Source organism: Protopterus annectens, chromosome 1.part1 (assembly GCF_019279795.1).
Source record: "Protopterus annectens isolate FY-2018-M chromosome 1.part1, PAN1.0, whole genome shotgun sequence".
NCBI classification, from domain to species: domain Eukaryota; kingdom Metazoa; phylum Chordata; order Ceratodontiformes; family Protopteridae; genus Protopterus; species Protopterus annectens.
Window position 1 is genome coordinate 240,035,985 of NC_056726.1, and position 27,683 is coordinate 240,063,667.

Consider the following 27,683-nt stretch of genomic DNA (forward strand, 5'->3'; position numbering starts at 1 on the left):
AGGTGGTATCCAGCGTGGCCCTCAATCAGTCCATTCACTTACCAGCCTTCTTTTCTAATCCACAGAACAAAGGGGAGCGAATTCTGCACTCCTTAGATGTGCACAGACATCTTAGATTTTATTTGGACAGGACTAAACCTCTCAGGAAATCTGAACTGCTGGTTGCATTTGCTGCAGGGGCAGAGTGGAAGGCCATTTCAAAGCAAACCATTTCTAAATGGATAGGTCATTTCATTCATTTCTGCTATAAGCACCATGGACAGCCTACCCCACAGGGGATTAGACCACATTCAACCAGAGCTGCATCTACCTCTACAGCCTTTCTCAGAGGTGTCCCTACCAGGGACATCCTAGAAGCTGCTACCTGGAGTTCTGTACATACCTTCACCAAACATTACCATTTGCCAATTTTCTCTAAATCCAGAGCTGGCTTTGACACTGCAGTCTTGCAGAGCCTTATAGCTGGTCCTAATGCTGTCTAATTTCCTCCTCCCATCCTTAGCTTTGGGAATCTACCCAAATGTGATGACTGCAACAGTGAAACAAGAAGAACATAGTACAGTTGTGTACACTTACCATAAATGTAGATGTTCGAGTGTATTCACTGTTGCAGTCCTAGTTACCCTCCCTCCAACCCCCTGACTTCTATTGGCTATACCTCTGTTCTTGCTTAGTATGTTTAAAGCTTTTTGGTGTATTTGCTTTTTTTTGGAGGTGTAACCTTATAAAATTGCTTCCCATTATGGGAGCACCTGACATCTGGGGCAAGAAAAACTGATGTAATGGAGTCGGCTGCATGCTTTATACCCTTGACGTCATGGAAGATGGGACAGCAACTGAAGCAGGACCCAAGACTTTGTTAATCAGGCTGACTGAGGGCTACTGCAAGCAGATATCCCAAATGTGATGACTGCAATGGTGAATACACTCGAACATTTACATTTATGGTAAGTGTACACAACTGTACTTTCTTCATCTTCATCACCCAGAACTAAAAAATGGCCACATTCAGTTACAACAAATTCCTCGGAACCGCCTGCTAAATTGACCAAACCACCTACGAAATTGACTATATCTTCAGCACCAGTAGGTGAAGATGATTTAACTTCGAGGCAAACTTCGGTTCAGACATCTGGAACTTCGGTACCAGCTGAATCATTGGTACTGAAACAGCCTCTTATTTCCTTACCAAGGACCTCTTATTCTCCATCAGTGGATGCATTTGTTGACTGTCCACTCAGTTCTTTTTTGGAACCGAGACCACCTAGGTCCCCATCAGCATCCTCTATTCAGTCTGCTAAGAGCCTTTCCGAGTCAGATGATATGAGGTTGGTCGATCAGCTCCAGACAGCGAGGGATTGCCTCCATCCTTGGTTCCCAGCCAACATGGCTCCAGAGCTGGTCCTTCCTTGACACCCACTCATATCCCTCCTCCAACTCCAACCAAGTGTTTGGAGCCCCTGGTACTGACCTGCCCAGCTTCAACTGCCTCATTGCCAGTTAGCGCTCCTTCTCCGGCACTGATAATCACCTTGAGCTCTTCCAGTTTTTCAGATCCAAAGACCTCCCAGGGGTCAAGGCTTTGTTGCTGGTTCCAAGAGGCAGGGCTCAGCTTCGATCCTTTCAGAACCCTCCATGCCCCTCAGGGCCTCAACATCCATAATTCCAACCTAGGCTTATGCTTCAGAGGCGGCTTCCTTGATGTGGGGTGGGACCACGATTCTGAAGAAGTCCATTTTGGTTCCCGACTTGCCTCCCTTTATGGGGGGGGGGTGGCGCTGCCTTTCAAATCATGGAGAAGGTTTTGTCCATTGTGGACTTAGTCTTTGCCATCCCTTTCATCCAAGTATCTTGCCCGTCCCCTCTACTGGAGCTTCTTCCAGCCTTATCCCTGGGACAGAGGGCACAAAAGCCTCGGGAGTAATCAACCATGGTTATTTCTTTTTGGATGCCTCTCCGGAGCATCCACTGAAGAGGTACCTACGAAGAAAAAGTGCAAGTGGAAGAACTTGGACTCCCCGGAGGAGTCTTTCACAGAGGATACTGATTTCGATGAAGGGGAAGGTTCCCATATGTCACCCCCTGATGATGATTCTTTTGGGGACATCGTAGAAATCCTGAAGCAGAGGTGTGGCTGGACTTGCCTTCAACCTTCCTCAGAGGAATTGGTGTACCTTGAGGCGTTTCGTGCCCAGCCCTCTACCTCTTGGATCTGTCCACCCGCTGACGAGCTTATTAAACTGATCGCTCAGCGGGCCTGGAAAATTCCTGACTCCTTCAAACTAATTCCCAGAAGTCCTGACCGGATTCTGTCTGCCCCTAAGGATGAGCAACATTGGGTGAAGGGTGTTCCTGTAGACGCCATGGGTGATAGCGGCAGCCACCAAAAAGGAACTTGCAGAAGAAAGACCTACTATCCATCTTCCTAAGAAGGAGTGTAGGACTATGGATAGGTTTGGGAAGCATGTATTTGCTTCATCGACCTTTGCTGTCAGGTCCTTGATTTATATGGCACACTTCATTAGGTTGCAGAGATATCTGATCAAAGAGCTTTCAGACACTCACAGGAGCAGTAGCTGAAGAGGTCCGAGATAAGGTTACCTCTCAGCTTGCCACCCTTCAATCCATGTCCAAATCGTCCATGAGGCTAATTGCTCATGCAGTTGAAGGGATGACAAGAGCAGCAGGTTCAGACATAGCCATCAGGAGACTCGTCTGAATGTGTTTGTGTGACTTTGCGGAGCCATTTAAATCTTCTTTCATCAACGCTGTATTTGATGGATCGTCCCTGTTTGGGCCGAAGGTTAAAAGACACACTAGCCAGATGTGAGAATGATGGGAAGACACTTTCTGCCATGGGCGTCTGCTTCTCCACTCCTCAATGGCCATACTCTAGGAAACAGAAAAGTGGGAGGCTATGGTTCAAAAAGACCCAAGGGCCATTCCAGGACTCATGTGGCAAAGACATCTCCTGGGGGAGAGGGGGAAGTAATAATGTAAGACACCATTTTAGGATGCAGAGATGGCCCGGAAAACCGGGAGTCCAGAGACTCCTTCTCAGGTATCTCTTACCAATGCTTCTGAATAGAGGCATGATCGCCTTCCTCTGGAGGCACTTAGGGGGACGATTATCCCTGCACCAATCTGCCTTGCTACAAATGACATTGGACAAATGGGTGCAGGGGATTATTTCCAGAGGATACATCATTCCCCATTCGATGAAACCAAAAAGACTGTCAGATGTTCCATCCAGTCACAAGGAAGCAGCAGTCATAGAAGTCCAAAAAACTGCTCGGCAGGAGTCATCCAGTCAGCCCCACCAGACCAGAAGGGATCTGGAATCTTCTCAAGGTTCTTTTTAGTGCCCAGAAAAACAGGGGATTGGAGACCCATTTTGGATCTCAGCCAGTTGAACAAATCAGTTCAACAAACCAAGTTCCAGATGGTCTCGGTACAGTCAATGCTTCCATTCTTGGAAAAAGATGACTGGATGTGTTCAGTAGATCTTCAGGATGCATATTACCACATAAAGATTGGCAAGCGCTCCAGAAGATTCCTGCGTTTCTGGCTGGGAGGTATTCACTCTTATCAGTTCAGGGCACTGACCTTTGGCCTCACCACAGCTCCCAGGGTGTTTACATGGCAGTGGTAGCAGCATATCTCAGACTGCTAGGATTCCGAGTGTTTCCATATCTTGATGAGAATCTCCTTACCGCTACCAACAGGTGTCAACTCGTAAAGGCAAGAGATTGCACCCTTCATCTTTGCACCACCCTAGGAATCACAGTAAATTACAAAAAATCTCATCTGGAACCCACACAACTGGAATTCCTTGGAGCTATACTAGACACAGTCATGGGATTTTTTCACTCCCATTACAAAGGCTCCAAAGGATCAAATCATAAGTAAACCACATCATTCAGAACAGAAGTGTACCAACAAGACTCATACGACTGGCTGTAGGGTCAACGGCAGCCTCTGTTACCCTAGTTCCCATGGCCAGATATCACATGCGGATTCTTCAATGGCTTCTGGCCTCCCAATGGTCATTACTAAACCAGCTGATGTCTCATCAAATTTTGATCAACAGTCGTTGCAAACAAGACCTGTCTTGGTGGCTCCATTCCAACGAAATCTTGTCAGGCCACACTTTTGTCCTCCCTCTGCCCCAAGCTGTAGAGACCATGGATGCTTTTCAGATATGGTGGAAGGGGCATTGTCTAGGAAGGACAGTCCAAGGAGCTTGGTCCCAAATGGAGGCCAATTTCCATAGCAATGTTCTAGAGATGAGAGTGGTGGTCTTAGTATTGTAAACATTTCAAGATGCCTTCACCTTTGGAACAGTGGCAGTACAAACAGACAACATGTCGGTAGTCTGGTACATCATAGGAGGTTACTAGGCTGTTGGCCCTGAAGCCCTTATAAGCCTAGCCAAGCATGTAGCTGATGTTTAGACAAGCCAGCACCCAAAGCCCCTGTCCATCAGGGTCACAAGTGGAATCCCAGGGATGTATTTTCTGTTTCCCATCCAGTTATCCAGGTTGCGCTTAAAAGTGGATAATGAAGTACTGTGCTTGACATAGAGAGGGAGTCTCTGAGACACAAATCTGTCCTGCAAACAAGTCCTATTGATATTACAGACCAGATTGAGATTGCACGTATGGGTTACTCGAGTGGAGCTTGACTTGTGGATATGCAGCAGTCCCATCAAGGTGGTGTCTGAGATTGCTTTGTATGCCAGACCATCAACAAACATGGGGGAACCAGTTCTTACCCACTTTGTTGAGTAGCTCTCAGAGTATGGCAGTGGGTGATTTCTTCCAACCACTTTCTAATGGCAATGCACATTCTGTGGAGCTCCAGCGTGATTGCGGCCAAGTTGAGCAGAACTATCCTAATACCTCACGAGTGGTCTCTCAATCCACTGGTGGCCGAAAAGATATTCCGCCTCTTGGGTCAACCTTGCATTGATTTGTTTGCATCCCCTCTGAAAAACAAATGCAGCAGTTACTTTCCCCTAACCCCCCCTCCAGGGGAGTAACCCAGAGATGCTCTTCTCCATGATTGGCGTCCTTGTCTTGTGTATCCTTTCCTCCAACTCCTGTGATATTGTCAGCTTCTAAAGAAAGCCAAGAGGTCAAAGAACAAAACAATCCTCAGTGTTCCGTTATGGCCTCAACAAGTCTGATTTCACTTCACTTGGCCTCACCTGCTCCGGAATCCTTGGATTCTTGACCCAGCTCCAGACCTGTCATCTCATCCAGAGGGAATGGTTCATCTGAATCTCCAACATCTCAAGCTCACTGCTTGGCTTCTCCAGTTCCCATGATTGCCAGGCATTCCTCCCTCACTTCCCCATTCCGATGAATCATTTTGGCCCACCACAAACCTTTATCTAGAAAGCTGTACCATAACAAATGGATAAAATTTGCTAGGTGGTCGCTTGACAGTAATATTGACCCCTACGCAGCTCCTGTGGGTAAAGTTTTAGATTTTACTGGCCTTTCTGCATCAGTCTGGCTCCTCAGCTTCTAATGTTCAAGTCCATCGTGTTGTGATATCAAATTTCTATATTGGTTTTGATGGATCTTCACTTATGTCTCAGAAACTTCTAAAGGCTTTTTGAAAGGATCTTTAATGTTAAGGCCTCCATTTAAAGAATCCATAGTTTCATGAGATTTACCTTTGGTTCTACAGTCTCTCATTTCTTCCCCCTTTGAGCCTTCGGCAACTTGTGATTTAAAGTTCTTGACTTGGAAAACTGTTTTTGATAGCTATCACTTCAGCCAGAAGAATATCGGAAATTCAAGCCTTATACTGTAAGCCCCCCTATTTAATATTTCATAAGGACAGAGTTTCCCTCGGGACAAATTTGTCCTTTTTACTGAAGGTTGTTTCAGAGTCAAGTAACAGTCAAACTTTGTCTATCATTCTTTTCCCTCGTGTCTCCAATAAAGAAGAGTACTGTCTGCACTTATTAGATGTACACAAGCAATTACATTTTTACCTACACAGTCCAAAGGATATCAGAAAGTCCAACCAACTGTTTGTGGGTTGCTCACTTTCCTTGGGTATCCCAGTTTTTTCTAAGGTTACTTGAGCAAAATGGCTAAGGGACTGTATCACCTTTATCAGTCAGACGGACTTCACCCACTGTTCCCTGTGAAAGCTCATTCAACTAGAGCTATAGCAGCTTCTGCGGCTTTTCATGCTAGAGCTTCTTTAGATGACATTTATGCAGCAGCTGCATGGACATCTCATACCTTTAGTACTCATTACAAACTGGACCAGGTCTCTAGGGGACGTGCATCATTTTGTTTGATGGTGCTCAGGAATATTCTTTCGTGAGACCTCCCAAGATTAGGGTAGCTAAGGACTCTGTCCCACAATCAGGAATTATGTGAAGATTGACATCAGATAAAGAAGTTATGTCTTACCATAAAGTTCCATCCTATCTGTGTTATAGAACTTCACTAATCTTTGACATTCCCCCCTTCCTTTCCGCTGCCTAAGACACTTAGACTGAATATCTCCAAAGACTGGCTTCTTAATAGGGACACAGATATGGTCTCTTATTTATTACTTCTTTTCTGTCTGTCACTGTTATAGGCAAACTCGATCTGAGGTAATTTAGTGAGGAACATTATGGGTCGAGCCTAGCTCGAGAGGTTTAGGAGGCACGCGCTGAAAAATGTCTGAGTTGGTTCCGAGGCTTGGAACCGAGCCCCCATAGTCAAAGATTAGTGAAGATCAACAACACAGATGGAATGTTATGGTAAGACATAACTTTTTTTTTCATGCAAAAGATGCTTCCCCTTGGCATATAGTAGGCTCTTAATTAAGCAAGATTTAATCTGAAATAGCTGAGTACTGCTATGACAGTCATACTCGATCTTTGCACTTCAGAGTGCGGACTGACTTATAACCTCTTTTGAGGATACAGAGATTGCTAAACCAGCTAAAGAGATTACTTTGCATTGAAATGTGTCACTAGTAACTGTCCAGACTGTACTGTTTGAAGAAATGCATGGATCCCTACATTTTATAAGTCGGTACTGATTTTTTGGTCTTCCTTCCATGCAGAAGCCCATGACCAGGCCAATCTCCAGATTCTTTACATCATCCCTAGCCAACAGATGTCTGAGGTCAGACATGCCACCTTTCAGTTCTTTTCTAGCTGTGCAGCCTAGTGAGCTTCATCATGTGTACAACTTGCTCAGAATCTGTTGGTTGGCTCATTTTTCCTGTTTCTCCTATCTGCCAGTCGGATAAGTACCCCATTGGGATTTTCCTCTTCTAATATAATATTTAAAAACGTTAATTGCTTGGTGTGTGATGCAAATACCACATAAAGGTTTTCGTTCGTGTCTGTTCTGTTTGAGGCTTCAGCACAGCATCTCTTATTGTCCTGATTGTGCTAAATTTTCCAAGCAAAGACCCTTAAATGTAGGGCTGACATCCAAGTTGTTCATATGGAGTCCTCTGTTTCGGTTCCCTAGTCTTTGCAAACACCAGCTTCCTCCAGCATCATTCCTAAAAAACACAGACAAAAATGTAAGGAAAAAAGACTCTGTAGATGGCAGTGAAGCTCCAGTCCAAGCTACCAAGTCAACTGATGACTCAGATGAGGTGCCTTCACATCCTCCATATCTAGTGACTGCTGAGCCCAAGCCCTCTGTTTTGGCCCCTCAGGAGGATACCATAATTCCAGGCCTTTTGTTCACTTCATCCACAATGTCAGCGTCAGCCAGGTCTGAAGTCACTCCTCAGGCTTCAGCTTCCGACATTGTTGTGAGTAACAAGGAAGACATCTTATTTTACTCCACTTTGGAATCGCAGTCTGAGGTCAAGGTCTGCTGACCTCGTACGCCAGTTATCTTTAAAAAAACGGATGTCTGAACTGAAGAGAACCATCAGCCTTCCTATGTCTTCTTCTTCTTAGCCCTCTGCCAGTCTAGCTCAGGTTAGAAGTTCATGGCCTTCAAGAAATCCAGAGAGCCCAGCCACACTCTAACCACTAACTTTTGAAGCCTCCCCCTCTAAAATGCATAGGGATGTGATTTTGCAAGAATCATCAGATTTCTCAGGCTCTGAAGATGAGGAGGAGTTTTCTTACTCTGAGCACCTCCCACCCAACCTTATCCTGACTCAGATTATGATGCCCTTTCTTTTGCCTCTCCTCCAGAGGACCTCTGTTTCAGGGACACCCGTCATAAAGTGAAGGAGATCTTCATTTGGAAAAGCAGAGAGTCATCTTGGACTCATTATAGGGAATTATTGAGTTTACCATCACCCAGAACAGTGGCTTTCCCTCTAGTGCATGTTGTGCTTGATGACATCTTTGAGGACGCATCTTTGCACCCTAATTCTCTCCCACCTGCACCCAGGAAGCCTGACAGATTCTACAGAGTGCTTGAATTGCGCAACCACCTTTATAAGAATTCTAAATATGACCCCTCGGTAGTCTCTACAGAATCCACTAAAGAGAGAACTCTAGGGAAAACTAGACATCCCCTGCCCAATAATAAAGAAGGTAAAGTTATTAGACAGATTTGGCAAAAAAAGATTGCACCTCTGTTACCTTTTATATGAGGGCACTGAAATGCCAGTTTCATATGTTAAAGTACCTGTGGTCCCTACAAGACCAAATTTTTAAGGCAAAGGATGTTGCTGATAAAACCTTGTCTGAGGAAATTCAGGAGATAACAAGAGCAGTCCTACATATCCCAAGCACTCCTTAAAATGAAAGTATGACAAAGCAACTGCTGCAGTCTAAATCATTCAGAGATGTGCATGGCTTAGAACTCAACCTCTGTTAAACCAGGTCAAGGCTGAACTGGATGCTCCACTAGACAATAATTCTTTTTCAGATCCCCCAGCTGAAAAGATTTTTGAGAAGCTGGACAAAAAAGCAAAGAAAATAAGGATGGCAAAGGAGTTGCATCACCTACACAAGATGTAATAGAAAATACCCTTCCAAACGGTGACCGTTCCCCCTTATACAGGACAAGGGGAGGCCTCTCTATGCTAAGAGAACCAGACAGTCTAAGAGGTGACAGCCTGAGCAAACACACAGACTAGGGGACTCTAAAGAGCAAACCAAGAACAGAGACCAACTATGACTATCCTCAGCTTCTGACCCCGAAACCCCTACCCACCATTCCATCCAGCCCTTTAGCAGAAAAACTCTCCTTCTCTCTTCATCAATGGAAGCTCATAACTGAAGACCAGTGGATGTTTCATGTCATAGAAAGGGGTTATTCCATCCAATTCAGAGACCCCCCCCCCCAAGCTTGCCAAGACCCTTAAAAGAGCAGGAGAGTCTCATACCACCAATCCTCTTTGAGCTACTGCAACAAGAATCCATTCAGCCTGTTCCATCAGGTCAAGAGATAAAAGGGTTCCTTAGAAAACAAAGTACCTGGAGGAATATCTTGGATCTGTCTAGGTTAAAAAAGTTCCTTTTTGTGCCAAAATTCAGAATGCTAACTTTATTAAAACTACTACTCATGGTCTTCTAGGATGCCCGAGTGGTTACTGTAGACGTAAAGGATATTTACCCTCCATGTCCCTATTACAGACAGTCACAGGAAGTACCTGCCTTTTGTGGCAGCGGGTTTACACTACCAATTTTGTTTTACCATTTGGTCGTTCTGCTGCTCCCAGAGTATTCACCAAATACTTAACTCCTCTCATAGCCAATTACTTGTACCTGGGCGACTGTCTCACTCAGAGAAAATCCACAGCAGAGACTAAACATCTTGCAGATCACCTTAGACTGCTTCCGAAACACAGGTCTCACATAAACCTCTGCAAGTCACAAAACTCTTACTCAAGACAATAATTCTGTTTGTAGGGAGTCTTCATAGATTTTGTGCAACAAAAAGCTTTCCGTCCCCAGGACAAGATGTCTTACCTGACCAACTATCTGACCACCTTGCTACCAAAACAACAAATTTCAGCAATGGAGTTTCTAAGGATCCTGGGTTACATGGCATCCTGCATAAAAAAATTTCTCATGGTTTGCAAAGCTACACATGAGAAAACTTTGATGGTTCCTAAAAATTCTTGTGGTGGAACAATGTTTTTGGCTTTATTTGCACTGTATTATTTTCTGTCTGATAAAACCAGAAAAGGACATTGCAGTGTTATGTAATATCTTAAGTGTTTCAAGTCTTTTTGGGATATAAAATTAATGAAGACAAAATAAAGAGTTTAGCTGTAAACTGTTTACCCACACACAAATTGGGGACATGATAAAATGAAATATTTAGGAGTATGGATTAAAAAGCATTCTGTTAAGGCAGCCAGTGATATTTGGGAAGAGACTAAACAAAAGATAATACAAAAACTGAGAAGCTGGAAATTCTTGTATATGGATATGGATAGCAAGATGTAAGCAGTGAAAATGTTTAGTCCCTTTAGTATTATATACAGGTTAGTCATATTTTTATCAAAAGAGATGTTGTGGGCAGTAATTGATAAAGATTTGTCTGTGAGGGTAAGAGGGCAAGGGTCAAGTGGAATCAGGGCCGGTAATAGTATTTTGGGGTCCCCCCAGCACATGTCATGTGGGGGCCTCCTAGACACTTCCACTCTAAATATCACCTTGTCACCACCACCCCTCCTAAGCAACCTTTTCGTTCATGCTGCAAACTTTTAGGAGAAGTACAGACAGACTGACCTTCTAGGTACAATGTTCTTACATTATAACCGGCCCATGTACCACACTGTGTAGCCCATCTCACAGAGGGGCATTTGCAGTTACTGGCATTTAGTTGCAACAGTGGTACATTACAACAACTCAAAGTGCAAGTCTGGACTTAGGTGAAATGGCACCCTAGGCCTACTGTTTTAGCGCACACACACACACACACACACACACACACACACACACACAGACAAACACACACCCGCCAGTCCTCACCTCTGTTTCTGTTGGGCTCTCCAAACCATGCACATTACTTTTTTTCCCCTTTGCAGCATTTTGCCTTGCTCTTCAGCCTTTTCAGTAAGCCATAACTTTCTATATGCTCTGAATTGCATTTTAAAGGTTTTTTTATTTTTACACAACATTTTTCTCCAGTGATAACTTAAAAATAAGTTATGATTAAGGAAAGAAATTTACTGTTGCTCTTCAGCTTTCGTTTTCCTTGTATCCTTTCAAAATACCTTTCCTGATTAAGGCAGCACAGTAATAACTATTTAGGAAGCAATACAAATAAGCCAGGGCCCAATAAACCATAGAGTTAACCATATGATCTGAGATGCATTTTAGAGTATTTTCCCAGCCATTTAATGTGATTGTGGCCTAAACAACAATCATTCGTAAGAAAAGAATGTCTGATTTTTTTTCTTTCAAGGAAGACATACGTACCCAAGGCTTAATGTTCAAAGCTGACAAAATAGTAGCTCCCAATAAAATAACAACCCACTTGTTGTAGGGATACAAAGGTCCCATCTGGGAGTACTGCCTGCCTCTCTTAACCCTCCCAGAGAAGACATTCAGTGCCTATGCATCCCTCTGGTGTTAGATTTAGGGTGAAAGCAAAGGTTCAAATTGCCACAGTCATGTATGTCAAATGACTGCTGATATACATTTACATAGTATGCCTTCTCACTCCTCACCCCTAACCCTCAAGGGCACCTGTGTACATGTCTGATGTGTAATTGTGAGGAAAAGTGAAAAAAATAATGACTACAGTACTGTATACTACTTGTTACTCCAAGACACCGCCCCTGAGCAAGCTATAATAACCTTCTTTGTCCACCTCTGAGTTCTGTGAGAATAGTAACAGAAACAATGACCACATTGTCCTAAACCCAAGCTAATAAGGTTTGACTGTAATGAAAATTAAAGAAGTAATAACCACACAATTCCCAGTCCCCACCATAATCTACAACAGCTTTATGTACACACAGATCTGAGCAGGGCTGGTTTTAAAATGGCTGCTGTTGAGAGCAGAGGCCATTATCAGCTTCATTCAAATAGGGTCATATCACAGCCCTCTTCAGGTTAGGGTGTAATCACAAAATTAATACATTTTCTCTCCTTATTTTTCTCCAACCAGCGGCAGCGTTTGTGGAGCCCTCACACAGTTAAGGGTGATTGAGAGCCCCTTGAATGCAATTTTACAGTCTGAGGAATGGGGACCAGCAGACTCCTAGAAGATCTAAGTGTCTGAATCTTCTGTAATATATTTTATGCCTCACGTTTGAAATATAATTACTTGTCAGCTGCATTTTTTTTTACTGATACCAGAAGAATAATGTATGTGCCCTGACATTATTGGGTATATGCACAGATAAAAATCAGTGATATTTTTTATACACGCGCGCACACACAATCCATAGCAATGCTTGTTTTGTGCTTATTTCGACAAATAGCGATGTATTGTGCAACACTGGTGCTACCACACCAGATCAGTGACTGCTGTTTAATAGTCGTCAAACAGCAGCAGGGGTAAGTCACTTTTATTTACCCCATTGAGTAGTAATGCATACGTGTCACTGTCCCTGATTTCACAGACCTTCCCTGATTTTGCTCATAATTTTGCTCTGTCCTTTTTTAAAAAAAAAAAAAAAAAGCTGATAAATCATTCGGGATTATAGATGGTCAGTAAATCCAGACATCAAAAATGCATGATGATGCAAAATGTGTTAATCTATTAACTTTTTAAGTGAATGTGTAATATTCAAAATATGTTATGATTTTAAGCCTTTTTTCTGCTGCTGTTTTTTGAATTGCGCCGAATTTTTCAGCAAAGAAGTTGAAAGTTAAATTATCTGGTGTTCTGCCTGTATTTATAAAACTCCCAGAAAGAGAAGAACATTCCTGAAAACTTGACGCATCAGTTCTTCTTAAAATCCAAGATTTGCACTGTGATAAGTCACTCTGGGCTGCTGATCTCCAGTGCTGACTTTGCTTCATATTACTACCAGCTTTATCCTATTAGGGTCGTATCACAGCCCTGTTCAGGTTAAAGACCACAATCAGGAAATTAATACATTTTTTTTTCTCCTCATTTTTTCCCCAACCAGCAGCAGCTTTTGTGGGGCCCCCACACAGTCTAGGATGATTAAGTCAGGGGCACCATGTCACCTGTGAAGCTTTTGATAAAACATTGTTGCTATAACCAGAGATGTATTTGAATTTTAAAGGAGATATTATAAGTAAGAGTTGTTACCCAGCTAGTTTATTAAGTGTACAAGATTGCTATACTAGCTTTGGCTGGTTTCACAGACATGTCACAAAATATCAAAATAAGATTATGTGCTGTGGTTGGACCCCCCCCCCCCCCCCCAGGAATAGAGGGCCCTCAGTGACCACATGGTTTGCTGATGCCTAAAGCTGGCTATGAGTGGGATAAGTTGATCCTTCCAGCAGAACAAGGTGGTGTAGTATTACCTAATTTGAAGGGGTATTTGAGTTACACAGTTGAGGCTCATATACATAGCATAAGCAAAAAGTTATAATTCATAGTGGAAAGGGGTGATAAATAGGGGGGGAGTTCAAAAGTACAAAGAGTGGGATTTTGGATACAGATCCTTAAGGAGAATAACAGCCATACATAATATAGTAAGAAAGTGTTCTAAGAACTAGGGTAACTTGAGAATGAAGGAAGGAGATGTTGCCCATAGGTATGACTGCAATTAGAGATACAGAAAATGGGCAAGGGGTGGCTGGAATTGAGCAATTTATGTAATGCTCGATTGATGATGGTTTAAAAAAACATATAGTATATTATGTTTATGACTAGGAACATGTTAATATGGTTTGTTTTATTCTGTATAAATGTATGTTTTCCTGTGTCTTAAGTGATAATTCATTAAAGGTGTTTAAAACAAGTCTTGGAAACCACATTCTCAACCCCTGGAAACTCTCCTGCCTCTTCTTCCTTGCTTAAAGGAGCAGCTGTGGTGAAAAAACACCATCCTATGGAATCTAGGTTCAAATTTCTGTTTCTGCCAGAGGCAGACAAGACCATCACCACAGAAGACAGAGCCTTGGATGCTCACCTAGGTCCCACGAAGATGCAGGGCATCTGGACACCAGATCAGAGGAAACTGCATATAAACCAAAAAGAGTTGTTAGCAGTTTACCCCCAGGGACTTCACAGATCTGAACACAGTGATGTGGTACATAAACAAGCAAGGGGACACCTTTTCCTACCCATTGTGCAGTCTGGCATTGAAGATTTGGCTGTTAGCACAAGAACTAAAACTGATTCTTGTAGCTTCCTACATTTTGGAGCAGAATACCAGCAGGAATCTTCTAGATCCCATTGAATGGATGCTGAAGAAGGAGATTTTCCTGCACTTAAACTTGCAGTGTTTAATTCCCTCAATAGATCTTCTTGCCTCTCACCAAAACAGACAATGTCAAAGGTTCTACCTCATAACCTATTAGGTGGGACATGGAAAATAGGCACATTCTCATTCAAGTGGACCAACCTGTTCCCATATGCCTTTCTGTTTTTCCCTCTGATTCCCAGGGTTTTGATGAAAGTCAGATTAGACAGACCTAGCATGATTCTAATTGCCCTCTTCTGGCAGAGACAACACTGGATCTGAAGGAGGGACTTCATTTGTCAGCAACCTGTGGGTCTTGGATCCGATATCGGATCCGAGTCGGCAACTTGTTTCATAGCTAATGGATCCGAGCTCCTAGCTCCTCCCCTCACCCATAATCCCCTGCCAACCCTCCATGACCCCAGATCTAGTTTGCCGCGCTTGTGAGTAGCTGGATTTTCGAGCTCTTAGCGAGTATTTCAGATAAGTGAATTTTTTATTCCACTTTCCCTGTCGTTAGCTTAAATAAAGTGTGTAAGAGTCAGGTTCCCTGTATTTTTATATCTTTTATATAGTTTTTTCCCTCCCTTCGCTGGCCGTTAGTGAGTGTGTGTGTGTTTGTGTTTTGGGGCCTGTGTAGTCCTTGTTTTTTTTTCCTCAGGTATGGCTGAGGCCCCAAAAGCCATTTTTTCAAAATGTACTGAGTGTGGCCATAAGCTCTCCCCGGCTGATGGCCACACTCGGTGCGTTCGGTGCCTTGGGGTTGAACACTTCTCCTCAGGCTGTACCATTTGTGCAGCGTTCAACCCCAGGGCACGGAAAGAGCGGAGGTCGAAGCTGGTCCTGGCGGGACTTTTGCCCCCGGACTCGGCTTCGGCCCCCGCTCCTCCCATGGCACTACCACAGCCTGTGGTGATAGCCACTCCTGCCCCCTTCCTTCGGCCGGGACTCAAACTCCCGCTAAAGCGCTGGAGGACAGGGAGGCCAGGAGGGAGAAATGGAGGGAGAAGCGCCACAAGCGGCGGGCCGAGGCCTCCGCTTTGGCCCTGCCGGCTAAGCAGGCTTCTCCCTCCACAGCTTCTAGGTCTCCTCCTCCTCGGCTCCGATCTCCTTGTTTATCCCCAGGACCCGAAGAGGAGGAGGCCCGATCTCCATCGAGGTCATCGAGGCAGCATTCCAGGCCTGCCTCGGTGGCCTCATCGAGATCGACTTACAGTATGTCAGATGCAGACTTGGACCGGGTGATGCGAAGGTTCATCCAGGCCCAGCTGCAGATGGGAGCTCGACACCCTTTTTTGCTCCAATTGCTCCTTCTCCGACCCGCTACCCGGGTTTGGAGCGTTCGGAGCCGGGCAGCGTCGGAGCCGGGGGTGGGTCGGCGCCGACAGTACTTGGTACTTCGGATCCGACCCTGCCCTCGAGTCTGTCGGATCCGACCTCTCGGAGCCGTGGGCCGAACCTCGGATCCAAGGGATTCAGTGTGCCTTCGGCTCCATCCAGGTCGGAGCACACTGGTCCTTCGGATCCCTTCATCGGATCCGAGTGGGAGTCGGCTCTCGGAGCCCAGGGAGAGCGGTTCCCCCTCAGCCTTCGATGTAGTGGAGAGGGCTCTGTCAAGAGCATCCGGACCCCCGGCCCTTGTCTCGGCTCCACCCTGCACTCCCTCTCTGCTGGGCCAGGCTTCCATCACCCGGCCACAGGGACAGCCTGCTTTGATGTCCCAGGTTGTTCCATTGGAACAGGATGTTGCTGGCGAGACCTCCTCGTACAGCCCCCCCCCCCCCCCCCGAGGAAGTGCCTCGCAGGCACAAGTGCAAGAGGAGGCACGTGGACTCCCCTGAGTCCTTAACTGAGGACACGGACTTGGATGAAGGGGAAGGCTCCCCATGATCACCCTCTGAGGATGTCTCCTTTGGAGACATCATGGAAATGCTTAGGATCAGAGGTTGGTGGTCTGCCCCCAAGGCTTCCTCCGACGAGTCCGTGTTTCTGGAGGCATTCGAAGCAGTCCCGTCTACCTCTTGGGTGTCCCCTCCGGCCGACCCCCTGGTGGACCTTATTACCACCAGGGTGTGGAAGGACCCGGACACCGTGGAGCCAGTCCCTGAACGCCCGGACAGGATACTGAGCCCCCCCGCAGACCGGTCCCACTGGAGCAAGGGTCCCCCCGTAGATGCCATGTTGACTGCGGCAGCCACGAAGAGGGAACTAGCTCAGGAGAGCCCCTCAGTCCATCCACCGAGCAAGGAGTCCCGCTTGATGGATCGCTTAGGGAAGCGAGTTTTTAGTTCAGCGACCTTTTCGGGAAGGTCCCTGAACTATATGGCACACGTCAGGCGGGATCTTATCAAAGAATACGCTGCCTCCCCCCCTGAGTCCATGTCGGTGGAGGACAAACAGTTGTACTCCACCCGAATGGCCACTCTGAGATCCATTTCGAATACCTCTATGCGGCTATTGTCCCACGCCACCGAGGGAGCCGCTAGAGCTAGCGGAGCGGGCCTAGTCATGAGACGTCAGGCCTGGCTCTGGCATTGTGACTTTGCGGAGCCCTTTAAAGTGTCCTTTGCGAACGCCCCTTTCGATGGTTCTGCCCTGTTTGCAAAACGGTTCGTGAGACGCTAGTCCAGAGCGAGAAGGACGGGAAGACATTGTCTGCCGTCGGAGTCCGCTTCTCTGCTCCCCAGCGGTCCTTTTCGAAGAACCAAAAGGGTCAGAAGAAGATGTGGTTCCGTAAATCGCAACATTTCCAACCCGCTCCGGACAACCAGTCCTTCTGTGGCAGAGGAGGACAGGGAGGACGCCGCCCCAGGGGCAGAGGGGCTCCGAGGAACTTTGGGTCCAGAGAATCCTTCTCTGACCGGCCCACGCAGCAGCCCTGAAGGGTTACCCGGCTGCTCCACTCTGGAGGCAGTCAGGGGGCACTTCTCGGAGCACCTAGTGGCATGGGAGTCCATCATGTCAGACCGCTGGGTGCTTCGAATTATATCCAGAGGGTACAAAATTCCAATGCTTCATGTCCCTAAAATCAGGAACCTCCCCGATGTACCACCCGATCAGAGGGAGGCTGCAGCTGCAGAAATCCAGCAGCTGCTAGGAAAAAGAGCCATCCAGCCCGTCCCCCAAGACCAGCTCGGATTAGGGTTCTACTGGAGGTTCTTTCTGGTGCCAAAAAAGAAGGGGGACTTGAGACCAATTCTAGACCTTTCCCATTTGAACCTGTCAGTAACCAAGGAAAAATTCCGAATGGTCACTCTTCAATCTATTCTCCCCCTCCTACGGGAGAACGATTGGATGTGCTCTATAGACCTCAAGGATGCGTACTACCACATTCTAATGGACAGATGATCCAGGAGGTTTCTCCGCTTCCGTCTGGGAGCCAGTCACTACCAGTTCAGGGTCCTTCCCTTTGGCCTCACCACAGCCCCCAGGGTGTTCACCAAGGTGTTAGCAGTGATAGCGGCCCACCTGAGACTCCAGGGAATGCAGGTCTTCCCGTACCTGGACGACTGGCTCCTGACTCCCCCAATAAGGCATCTACTTTGCTCAGCCAGAGATTACTTTCTCCGCCTAGCCCCCCAATTAGGCATCACGATCAATGCGGACAAATCATTCCTTGCTCCGACACAAGTCATAGAATTTATAGGAGCCAGAATAGACACCAGAGATCTAAGAGCCTTCCTGACTTCAGAACGACTACGGAATTTGCAACTTCATGTGCGGGCCATCCTCCAGTCAGAAGCCCCACCGGCAGAATTGGTCCTGAGGGCACTGGGCTCCATGGCGGCAGCGATAACGCTCCTTCCATGCGCCATCCTCGTGGCAGCTCATAAACCTTCCACCAGGAAAGTGTACCGCAGTAAATGGAAACGTTTTTCCGTCTGGGCGGAGCATCATAATCTAGATCCCTTTACGGCCCCTCTTCCATCCATACTAGACTTCCTAACCGGACTTTTTCAGGAAGGCGCTAGTTGCTCAACCGTCAAAGTACAATTGGCGGCCATCTCCCATTACCATGTGGGACATGACACAGGGCCCATGATGTCGGCCAAATTATGTAAAACCTTTCTCAAGGGTACTTTTCTGCTCAGACCCCCTATCAAAGAAGCCGTACCCCCTTGGGATCTTTCACTAGTTCTTCAAGCCCTAACTGCTCCCCCATTTGAGCCTGCCGCTTCAGTGGATCTCAAATACTTGTCCTGGAAAACAGCATTCCTTGTAGCCATTACTTCAGTGAAAAGAGTTTCGGAACTTCAAGCCCTTTCTGTGAAGCCTCCTTACTTGATTTTTCATCCGGACAGAGTATACCTCAGGACCAATCCCTCCTTCCTCCCCAAAATAGCATTAGAAACCAACATAAATCAATCCATAAATCTACCGGTCTTCTTTCCTAAATATCAGAATAAAGGAGAGTACAAGCTGCACTCATTAGATGTTCATAGGCAGCTACATTTTTATACTCATAGGACTGCTGGTCACAGGCAATCCGACCAGCTGTTCATTTCCTTTGCCAAATTCAATTTGGGGAAAGCAGTCTCAAAAATCTCCTTGTCACGCTGGATTTCCCAATGTATTCTTTTAGCGTACAAAGCTTCTGGGAGACCTGCACCTGGAGGAGTTCGCGCACATTCCACTCGTTCCATCTCTACTTCTGCTGCCTTCAAATCTAGAGTTCCGTTGGATGATATTTGTTCGGCAGCCACTTGGGCCTCATCTCATACCTTTATTAACCACTACAAACTGGACATAATTTCTAGAGGGAGAGCATCCTTTGGCTCTGCGGTGCTCCGCAGTATCCTTCCATGATGGCCACCCAAGATTTAGGTAGCTGGGGACTCTGTCCCACAGGTTGCTGACAAATGAAGTCACTACTTCAGATTAAGAAGTTATGTACTCACCATAACGTTCCATCTGAGTAGGTGGCTTCATTTGTCTGCAACCACCCTCCTTCCCCCTGGCCTTCAAAATGGATCTATGTAGATTGTTTATTGGAATACCCTTTTTGGGTATCTATAGAGGGGCAAACTTGATCTGAGGTCATGGAGGGTTGGCAGGGGATTATGGGTGAGGGGAGGAGCTAGGAGCTTGGATCCATTAGCTATGAAACAAGTTGCCGGCTCGGATCCGATATCGGATCCAAGACCCACAGGTTGCAGACAAATGAAGCCACCTACTCAGATGGAACGTTATGGTGAGTACATAACTTCTTATTCTCCCTCATCACCCTCAGCAAAGGGAGATTCCACTCCCTCCCACAAGAAATAGATCTCTCAGCCAGGTAAAGGGCTCAGTATTCCGTCCTCACTTGGCCACACTCAAACTGACAGCCTGGAGGATTGGGTTTTGGCATCAGAAAATATCAGCTATCCCAGTGAAGTGCTAACCATCCAGAAAGAGACAAGGAAACCCACCACCAGAATATCATACCTAGCAAAATGGAAAATTTTCCATCGGGTGCCACAGCAAGAACACCATCCCTCCTCAGGCAGATGTCATTTCAGTCCTTGAATACCTTTTGGATCTATTTAGCCAAGGCCTTTCCTGCTCCAGTATTAAGGTACATGCATGTCCTCCTCATTCCCTTCCTATTACTCTCACCTCCACCTTAAAACCACCCAGAAGAAACCTGGTTCCTACCTGGAGTCTCAACTTTATGCTAGAAAAGCTTACTTTGTCTCCCTTTGAGCCAGGAGCTTTTGACTCCCTAAAATTGCTCACTTGGAAGACCATCTTGCTAATAGCTGTCACCTCAGCAAGGAGGGTCTCAAAGCTACAAGCCCTCATGTACAAAGAACATTTCACTGTCTTTCACAGGGATAGGTTAACCCTTAGAACTAATTCATCCTTCATGCCTAAGCTTAGTCTAAACTAGGCTATTCACCTGCCAGTTTTCTTTCCAAATCCAGAAAACAAAGTGGAACAAATCCTTCATTTCCTGGACGTACACAGACGGATTGGGTACTACCTAGACAGGACAAAAACCCCAAAAAAGAACCTGGCAGCTGTTGGTGGCTCTTGCAGAGGGGAAAGAGAGCAAACCTGTCTCCAAATAAACCATGTCTAAACGGATAGCCATTTGCATTAAGTTCTTGTTACACTCACCATGGAAAGCCTCTCCCTGCTCATGTCAAAGCCCATTCCACCAAGCACAGGGCAACTGCCATTGCTTTCCTCAAAGGAGATCCTACCAAGGCCATCCTACAAGTTGACATTTGGAACTCAGTACATACTTTTCCAAAACATTACAATTTAAGCACTACCTCCAGAGCTAGAGCAGGGTTTGCTAATGCCATCCTGCAAAATCGTATTGCCTAGGAGCCAACAAATTACCTGCCACCCCACAGACAGTTTTGGGAGTACTCCCAAGAAACGGTATTGCAACTTTGACTGCAAAGAACATTATGCAGTTTTGTCACACTTTGAGAATTGTAGAGTTCAAGTAGATCAGTATTGCAGTACAAGCTCCCACCTTCCAACCCCTCTATCTGCTGATCCTTCCTCTTTGTTGGGAGCAAGTGAGAGAGGAGATTCCTGCAGATAGCTCATTGCTTCATCATCATCCCCTGTCTTCCTCCTAATGTTCTGTCACACACTCAGACAACTAGGGAGGTTGTGCTGTCCTCAGACTGCTTGTTCGCATCCTAGAAAGCCCTAAAGATGGCACCAGTGGATGCCTTATACCCAGATGTCGGACCTCAGACATCTGTAGGCTAGGGTTGAAGCAAAGACTCTGGAAATCAGGCTGGTCACGGGCTTCTGTATGGCAGGAAAATCAATAATCAGTACTGCAACATTGATCTACTCTAACATCTGCAGTTATGATGTTACACAGCTGTACTTTACAGCTTGCCAGATCATAAATCAAGAAGCACAGTAAAGGTATGTACACCATTGAATTAAATGTTCATTTTTTTACCATAGTTTTAATTACCAGTAGAAAATGAACCAGTTGTCAGTATCATTTGGAGATGTTTTATATTTTTAAAAATACATCTTCACAGCACCAATGAAATGAGCATTTAATTATTGTATGTACAGTGAAGCAAATGCCAGTTTATGAATGAATAATAAACTGGTTCTAAAACTGAGAGCACATATGTTTGGCTTTATTTTTAGGTGAATTAGTAGACTGATCAGTAGTTTAGCAGATAACATTTTCTTTCCTTTTTAATTGTGATTTTGTTTGCTCAGTTATAATGTCTCACCTTTTTAACAGCATGACTACTAATACTGACTTCATATTTGATTTTGGTTTCAAGATTGCCACGAATTTGTCACTATTGGAACAGTGACAAGAAAAGGCTCTACATTCAAGCCAATGGATACAGAAGTAGAGGATGAGCTTAATTTGTCAGAAACACAGAGCTTGTATGACAGCCCACATAAAACTACTCGTCATGAATATGCACTTCCCCTGACCAGTCAAGAACCAGAATATGCAACACCCATCATCAAGCGACATGCAATTAAGAACATATATACTCCAAGGACTGGCTACAAAGTACCCAGCGTTTCCCTCACTCAGATAAAGAAGGCTTCAAATTCTTTTAGTAGTTTCAATAACTCTTCCACTTCAGATTCCAGTGGTGGTAGTGGTTACCAGATACCGCAGTGCATTGTAGAGTCTAAAATGACTGAGGAGATGAAATATGACCAGCCAAGACATATTAACATGGCTGCGGTGGACTGTGGTAATGACTATCAGAAGCCACAAAGCAGCTCAGTTGTACAGGTGCTTTATTCAACACCCAGAGACTGCGTGAAATCTGTGGATCATGAGCAACAAGGAGATCTCTGCCTTTTCTGAATCTATAGTATCTACTACCTTGACTGACAGTACAGAAGTGATTTTATTTTGTGGTAAAAAGGTACTGCCTATCATAGTTGTGCTATCATAAAAGGGAGAGTTTTCAAACAAACTTCTAGTTTGTTGGCAATATAAAATGTTACAGCAGGCCTAAAGACACAGGAGCCATGTTATAATGCATATGACAGTTAAAGTCCAGGTCGAGGAAGAGGAATGTTAAAATAAATTAGATTTGTAGTGCAACTGATGTGGATAGGCACCGCACAAGAAATCTGCTCTTTTTCCAAACTTACATAGAAAGGATGATGAAAGCAAAATGTTTTCCAGTATGCATATTTCATGAACATAAAATAGTTAAGAATGTTCAGCATTAGATCACTGTTGTAATGAATGATGGTGCATATCCTGCCAAAGATACTGTATGTCTGGCCAGCCCATCAAAGCTTAGGCGCACTTTCTCTTGCCATACATTTGACATTAGACTTGTGCATGAGAATGGTTGCTGGTACTTAAGGGAAGTATGGGTGTGAAAATCCTCAGAACCTTCTTTCCACTGGTCTGTGAAGCAAGTCTCTATCTGAATCTTGGTCTGTCAACCGTATGAAAGGATCAAGCTACCTTTGTGAAGGACAGGGAAGTATCTCACTAGGGACCCTTTGTGCTATAAAAATGGCATTTTCATGTCATCTAAGAGAAAAGTACGACTGCAGTCGGCATATCCTTTATAAAGTTGTTCTTTTTCGTCTTGGACTGGATCATAATACCATTGTATTCCATTTGTTAAGCCTATGTGCCCAAGTCCCTTGGAAACAATTTTTCATCTCTTAAAATTTATTTAGAAAATAAATCTTTATAGCCTCTTACCTTTGCTAGGAAGCATTCAGAATTTCCGTCGTCAGATGTATCTCCAGAGCCAAGGGAAAAATAAAAAAAGCAGAAAGAAGATTACTCTTTCCATTTCTTTCAGTAAGCCAGAATCTGACACTACTGAGGCTAATGATAATTCTGTAGACCATCTGATATCTAGCAGTGTTTCCACTGTCAAGACCCTTTCAAACAAAGGCATAGACATAGGAAATTACTAGGCTAATGACCCCAGGGGCCTTTTTAAGCCTAGCTATGCTTCCCAAGGGTGAAAAGTAGTCCCTGTACCTTGCGTCTGTAAGGTGAACACCCTAACCATTAAGCCAACCACTATCCCTTCTGGAAATCGATAAGGCACAGGCAGCTAGCACATCCCATTTGACCAGTCAGATAGTTGACAAAGCCTGGAAAGAAACCATGGCTAGTCATATCAGGAGGACATGAAGGCATTCCTCAGATTGTAGTTTATGGGAAAGTCCTAGTCACCTTCAAGGAAGTACATCCATGGTCTGCTTTGTAAATTGTTTAAATACTGCAAAGAATAGAAAACAAAACTTATTTCCTCTTATGTAACCCTTGCTACTAGGAACCCTGCAACAGGAGTGTTATAACTTTTCTCAGGGATTTTTTGAAGTCCTTATATCTTTAAAACCTCTCCAGTTTCAGTCATCTGCACCATGTGTTACTTATAAGAGGAAGATGGAACACCTGAGGAAGATTCTTCTTCAGAGTCTGATTTTGAGCCTCTGGATTATTCTTCCCAAATGTAATGTATTCTTCCTTAGGTTCAGAGTCTGAAACTGAAGATGCTATCTTCAGACTGACCACAAGAAGAACTTTTGTAATGCCAACCATAAGACGATGCAGTATGTTAACTCTGAGGGCAGACAGCTTTCAGAATCTTGGGAGAGGTTATTACAGTTTGCTTCTTATGGAAATTCTCATTTTCTGCTGTGCCCCTTGTCTTTAAAGCTTTGGAGGATGCAATTATGTATAATCCTGTAGTCATTGAGTCTGACACCTGCACCCATGAAACCAAAGAGAGGGAACGATAAAGTATCTGAAATCATAATAATCCTACTTTTGGCCCAGCAGTTATTTCTGTGGAATTATACAACGCATCTAAACATCTTTCTTTCCTACAGCTCCTTACCATATGGTAAAGACAGTAGGGATGTGGATAGGTATAGAAAGAAAGTGTATACTTTTGCTACTTTGGCTTTCCATGTCATTAATTACCAGACCCACATGATTAGGTACTTATCTATTTTTGACAGCATGTCTAAGCTAATCCCTTGCCTACCTCACTCTTGACACTAGATCTACCTCACAAAATATGCTTGCTTCAGCCACTCAGGTGGTACATCACTCCAGGTGTGTGTGTGTCAGTGTTGATGCCTCTTCTGGAGCAGTTGCTACTGAATCAGTGTTAAAAAGACTTTCCTGGCTTCGTCTCCAGTCATTGCCTGAAGGTATTAAGGATAAACATTTGGATAGTACTATAGATAAGGACAACTTGTTTGAACCTCCTTTTGTTGGAATTTTGAAGAGCTTGTAAGAAAGGGGAAAGTAATGCAAGGGTGTAAGCAACTTTTTCTTTCCCATATTCTAAAATTTCAGAGAGACCTTATCTTATTAGCAGAAAAGTAAAAAAATGCCCCAAGGAAAAAACTGCAGGACAAGCCTAGGTCAAATTACAGTGGGTCCAAAAGCTCCCTTCTCAGACAAATCTTTGAATTTCTGACCATCTGCCACACACACACACACACACACACACTCATTTCTAGCAAGATATCTGTCTCTTTCTCTCTGAAGACCAGTAATGACCAACTCTTGGGTTTTGGACATTATCAGAAATGGACACAGACTTCAGTAGAATGTCTTTCCAATTCCTTCTGTAATTCCACAGACCCCGTCAAAACACCGTTATCTGCCCCCCCAATTCATTGTCAGCCTGTTTTTAGTCAGGAAGCAAAGAATTCTATTCCAGGATTTTCCTTGTTTCTAGTAAAGAAGGGCATTGAAAACCAGTTCTGGGGTTATCCATCCTGAACACTTTTTAAGAATTGCAGAATTCAATATGCTAATGTATTGAACTCTTTTCCCAGGATTTTGCTAGTTACCATGGCTCTGAAAGATATCACATTTGTATCCCTGTTCATCCAGGCTGCAGAAGGTTTTGAGATTCTGTGTTTTGGGATTCACCTTTCATTTTACTGCTTTGCGTTTTCAGCTTTCCACTGCACCAAGGGTGTTCACAAAGTGTCTAACCACTGTTATAGCATTCTGCAGACTCCATGGTATCGACATCTTTTGTTATTTGGATGACTTCCTCATTCAGACCAGTTCACTTCAAAATGTTCTTCAGGGTTTACAATTCACAGTCCACCTTTTTCTCAACCTAGAGTTTACTCTGAACATCAAATCCAAAGTACACCTCTCTTTCTATAGTTTTCCTGTGATGTCTTAATACCTCCACTATGGTGTCATTTCTTGTTTTGAAAAACATCAAATTCTTGAAAAACTTTTCTACCTCTTTCAGACTGGGATACTTAATATTCGTGTGAGCTGAGCACTTGTCATCCATTTCACCCTACCTGCCAATTGATTCAAGTCTTTCATCAAGGTTTGAAGTGAAACCATTCTTCATATCAGGTCATCCAGAAAATCTGCTCCTCATCCATGGGACCTGAATTATATCCTTGAAAAGTTAACACTGGAACCTTTGAACTTGTTTCTTCCACATGTCTAAAGTTCTGTTCTTGTAAAACAGTAATACCTGTAGGTTTAATCTCTGCAAAAAGGATTTTGTGAGTTACAAGTTCTTATGTCTGATCTTCCTTTACTGTTTTTTTTTTCAGTTATAGGGACTCTGTGATCCTCAGGACTAACTGTTTTTTGCCTAAGTTGGTAACTGAAATACCTTTGAGTCAATCTACTCATCTCCCTGCATCTTTTCCCAATCCCTAAAATAAGGGAGAAAAGAAACTTCATTTACTTAGTAGATATACACTGGCAATTAAGATCCTATTCGGACAAAACTAAAAGCTGTAGAATAACTGATCAATTGTTTTGTTTGAGGGGAAAAAACTGGGTCTTCTAGTCTCTAAATAGGGCATATATAGATGGATTTCCCTTGCCATTTCTTTGTTACTCGTAAATCACCCAAGGTCACATTAAAGTACAGTCTGCTAAAATGGTTGCTGCTGCTTGTGCTTTTCTAAAAGGTCTTGACCCCATATCTGTTTCAGAGGCAGGTTCCTGGTCTTCTGTACATTCCTTTACATGAAGCATTACAAAGTAGATGCCTTTTTAGAGCCAGAACCATTTTCTAGGGATACTGGCATATGTTGTCTTCCAGACCTCCACCCAGTCTGCTTAAAAGCTCTGGGAATCATCCAGTCAACATTACTATAACAGTGATCTAATGAACATAATACAGTTGTGTAAGAGCTTACCATAACAGTAGATGTTCAAATAGATCACTGTTGCACTATATGCACCCTCCCACCATCTTTCTTGTTTCATTTCTGTCCTACCTCGAGGTGGAATTTCCATTCTTATCCATTCCCCCATCTTTCTCTTATCCAAGTTTGTCCTTTTAAATCATCAGCATTTGTCTTTTTGTGAGGCAAGAAAGTTCTGAGGATTTTCATTCCTGTATGAGTACTTGAAAGTGGTCTCTTGATTAGATCTAAAGTCAGATGTACAGAGCGAGAGGAAGGTGTGCCTATGCTTTGGTAGACTGGCCAGATATATTGTACTATTGGCAGGATGAGCCCATCAGTAGCACTACTGCAAAAATGGTCTTTCTGAACATCTACTGTTATAATAAGTTCTTGCACAACTGACCTGTGAACATTGCTTAACATGGTTATGCGTCTTTCATTGTGGCTACAGATTTTTGTACTTAAAAGCATATTTGCACTACTTTTATGTTTCATGGTTAGGTTTGTCATGTCAAGACCCCCTCCTTTTCTTTTTTTTTTTTTTTTTTTGCTAACAGGGAGAGTGAGAGATGCATAAAGTATGCATAAACATTCCCAAAATCAGTTTGGCATATTTGATGTTGCTTAAGTATGGTTTCCAATCTGTTTCATAGCGTAACTGTTTTGAGTGATAGTCTGCAGTGTCAACAGTGTACATATTACAGCCAAGTATAGCTCCCTACCACATAATACACACAAAAATTTCCTTCCAAGCTGGCTGATTTTTTTACTGCATTGTTATACTAAGTGATCATTGGCAGATACAGAAGAGCATATATAGCTGAGCTACTGCAGTAACTGCCCTTTCATACCTGTGAAGTTGGTTGCTAGGTGCTGTTGCACTGAGCTGTCTTTTCTCTTTTACTGTAAGAAAAGAACATTCTACAGAAAGATGTAAAAGAGGGAATGAAATGTGGATGCTGTAAGTGTCACTGTTGTATTTACTGGAGAGAGAGCTCATTTTTCTTTGGCAGTTCAAAAATGAATAAAATTTCAGAAGCTTCTGAGTCTACCTGTAGAGTCTTGAGGAGAGTCAGCTTCTGTAATGTAGAGGGATAGAACTCTGATGGCGACCTAGGTGACTCAAGTCAAAAGTTTAGGTTGGGTGCCCGTTGCATGGGAGAGTGACAAGGCTCGGTCAGCTTGCCTGTCCTCAGGTGAATAATGTGGGACCCCATGCATGGGGGGATACTTTCCCATGATGAATCCCTGGTGGAGATGTTACCCCATGG

The 27,683-nt window shown here is 44.2% G+C and overlaps 1 protein-coding gene across 1 annotated transcript in view; it reads left to right on the forward strand.

The window, feature by feature from the left end:
- LOC122814362 (discoidin, CUB and LCCL domain-containing protein 1-like) overlaps nucleotides 1-27,164 on the forward strand; it is a 287,318-nt gene extending 260,154 nt beyond the window's left edge. The window contains exon 3 of the mRNA XM_044086950.1: nucleotides 21,552-27,164. Coding sequence (XP_043942885.1) covers nucleotides 21,552-22,099 — 548 coding nt within the window. The 3' untranslated portion in view covers nucleotides 22,100-27,164. The remainder of the gene's footprint in view (nucleotides 1-21,551) is intronic.
- Nucleotides 27,165-27,683: the final 519 nt, after the last annotated feature.